Genomic DNA, 1,879 nt, shown 5'->3' with positions numbered 1-1,879 from the left:
AAAAAAAAAAAAAACAGTTTGGGTTAAAAGAAACTGCCATAAGAATAAGAGATTCTACTACCTCATTAACCATATGCTGCTTGGCAAGATCATAGATCAAGCTCTGCAAGTGAGATGAGTAGTGTGCCAAAGTGTAATCATAATCAAATCCATAAACTTGTATATTATCCAATCTCAGATTCTTATTAACATATATCCCTGCACAAGCATCATCATCATCCAAAACCAATCAGTAAGAAAGAACACAACACCAAACTAATGTATAAATGAATAGCTCAGCTCAGCTCACCTTGAGGATTCATCTTAGGCATACTATTAATTGCTTCAGGGATATTAAGAAACCTCTGTTTCGCCAGCTCGAATTCGCGCCGGATCTTCGTGATCTCCTCATCTAAAGTAGAACATTCCGGCAAAGCGACGGCATATTTCGCTTCGAGATTGGCTAACGCCGCCTCCGACTCCGACGAAGTAACGGTGGCGAATCCTCGGAAACTTGTTAGAAATCCTGAGGAAGATTCAAACGATCTTAATTCTTCGGAACTGTCACCATTTTCGGATTTGATTTCAGATCATAAGAAGAGAAACTCACCATTTCGGATTTGATCTGTAGCAAATGATCCTCTCTGCAATTACAACGAACTCGATGATCATCGATGGCGAATGAGGTGATAAAATTAGTAGTAAATGGAAATGTTTGGGGAGAGAGAGAGAGATTTACAGTGAGCGATGCTCCGAGAGGAAGAAGACGGCGAGACGAAGTCATTAAAGTCAGCTTTTCATGAAAGGAGATGTTATCTTTTTTTTTTTCCTGAGAGTGGACTTTGAGATTTTGGTTTTGAGGGGAGAAGAAGCTGATGACGTCATTGTTATATCAGTGGATAAAGATAATGGCGGTTAGGGTTTATCGTCGACGGCATCGGCCAGCGAGATAAGTCCGGGAAGAGCAGATTTTTCGGATGATTTATTAGTATTGGGCCTTGGTGGTTTATGTAACTTTGTGTCTCTTGATTTTGGGCCCAATTATATATCCATCTAGGTGATGACTGATGACTGATTTTGGGCCCAATTATTATTTATTAGAAATGTTTTTTTCAAAGTTTCACCTTTTTTTTTTTTTTTAACACCAAATCATATATATAAAATTAAGGTTTTTGCCTCTCCTTATTGGTTGCTTTTCATTTAATACTATCTAAATTTTATAATTTGTTTTCTAATTGTTTAATTGCTTTAAATAATATTTAAGACTCAATTAACACAAAACATTTAAGTTACACATTAAAATAAAATTATAAATGAAAATAAAATAAATTATGCATTAATCATATTCCACTACTCAATTTTATTCAAACACAATAAATTATAATTATTATAATTCTAAATGTAACTTCCATCAATTCTTACTATATAAATAAGCATTCTCTCATTCTCTCAAAGTGACATTCTTTTACTTTCTCATTTTCACATTTTCTCATTCTCTTCCACAATACCTCAAATCAATTTTTGTTTTTTTTTTGTTTTCAATTTCTTATTTTTGTTGTATGGGTTACAAAAAACCAAATGAAATATCATTGTAAAATTATAATGCTAAATTTTAATTTTAGAGACTACATGATATATATTTTACATTGTTCTTATTTTTAAAGATTCATCTACATTATCTAATTTGGATTATCATCTTATAATTAAGTAATCATTCTCTCCTCTCCCACCAATATCAAATTTTGTTATATCTCATATGTGTTGTAAGAGTTTGATTCTATATTTTAATTTAGAAAGTATTATATATTTAACATTATTTTCAATTTTTATTTTATTTATATAAAAATAAAATATTTCTTTTATATTTCTTACCTTTCTAATCTATTCATATTTATTTTTT

General features: G+C 31.2%; 1 protein-coding gene across 1 annotated transcript in view; it reads right to left on the bottom strand.

The window, feature by feature from the left end:
- Nucleotides 1–908, bottom strand: part of LOC104752015 (5'-nucleotidase domain-containing protein DDB_G0275467-like) — a 5,174-nt gene extending 4,266 nt beyond the window's left edge. Inside the window, exons 1-4 of the mRNA XM_010474077.2 lie at nucleotides 719–908; nucleotides 590–623; nucleotides 290–505; nucleotides 62–198 (exon numbers count right to left, since the gene is read on the bottom strand). Of these exons, the coding sequence (XP_010472379.2) occupies nucleotides 62–198; nucleotides 290–505; nucleotides 590–623; nucleotides 719–763 (432 nt within the window). The 5' untranslated portion in view covers nucleotides 764–908. The remainder of the gene's footprint in view (nucleotides 1–61; nucleotides 199–289; nucleotides 506–589; nucleotides 624–718) is intronic.

The sequence above is a fragment of the Camelina sativa genome, chromosome 16 (genome assembly GCF_000633955.1).
Source record: "Camelina sativa cultivar DH55 chromosome 16, Cs, whole genome shotgun sequence".
In the NCBI taxonomy this organism is placed as follows: Eukaryota; Viridiplantae; Streptophyta; class Magnoliopsida; order Brassicales; family Brassicaceae; genus Camelina; species Camelina sativa.
This window is presented reverse-complemented; position numbering and strand designations above follow the sequence as displayed.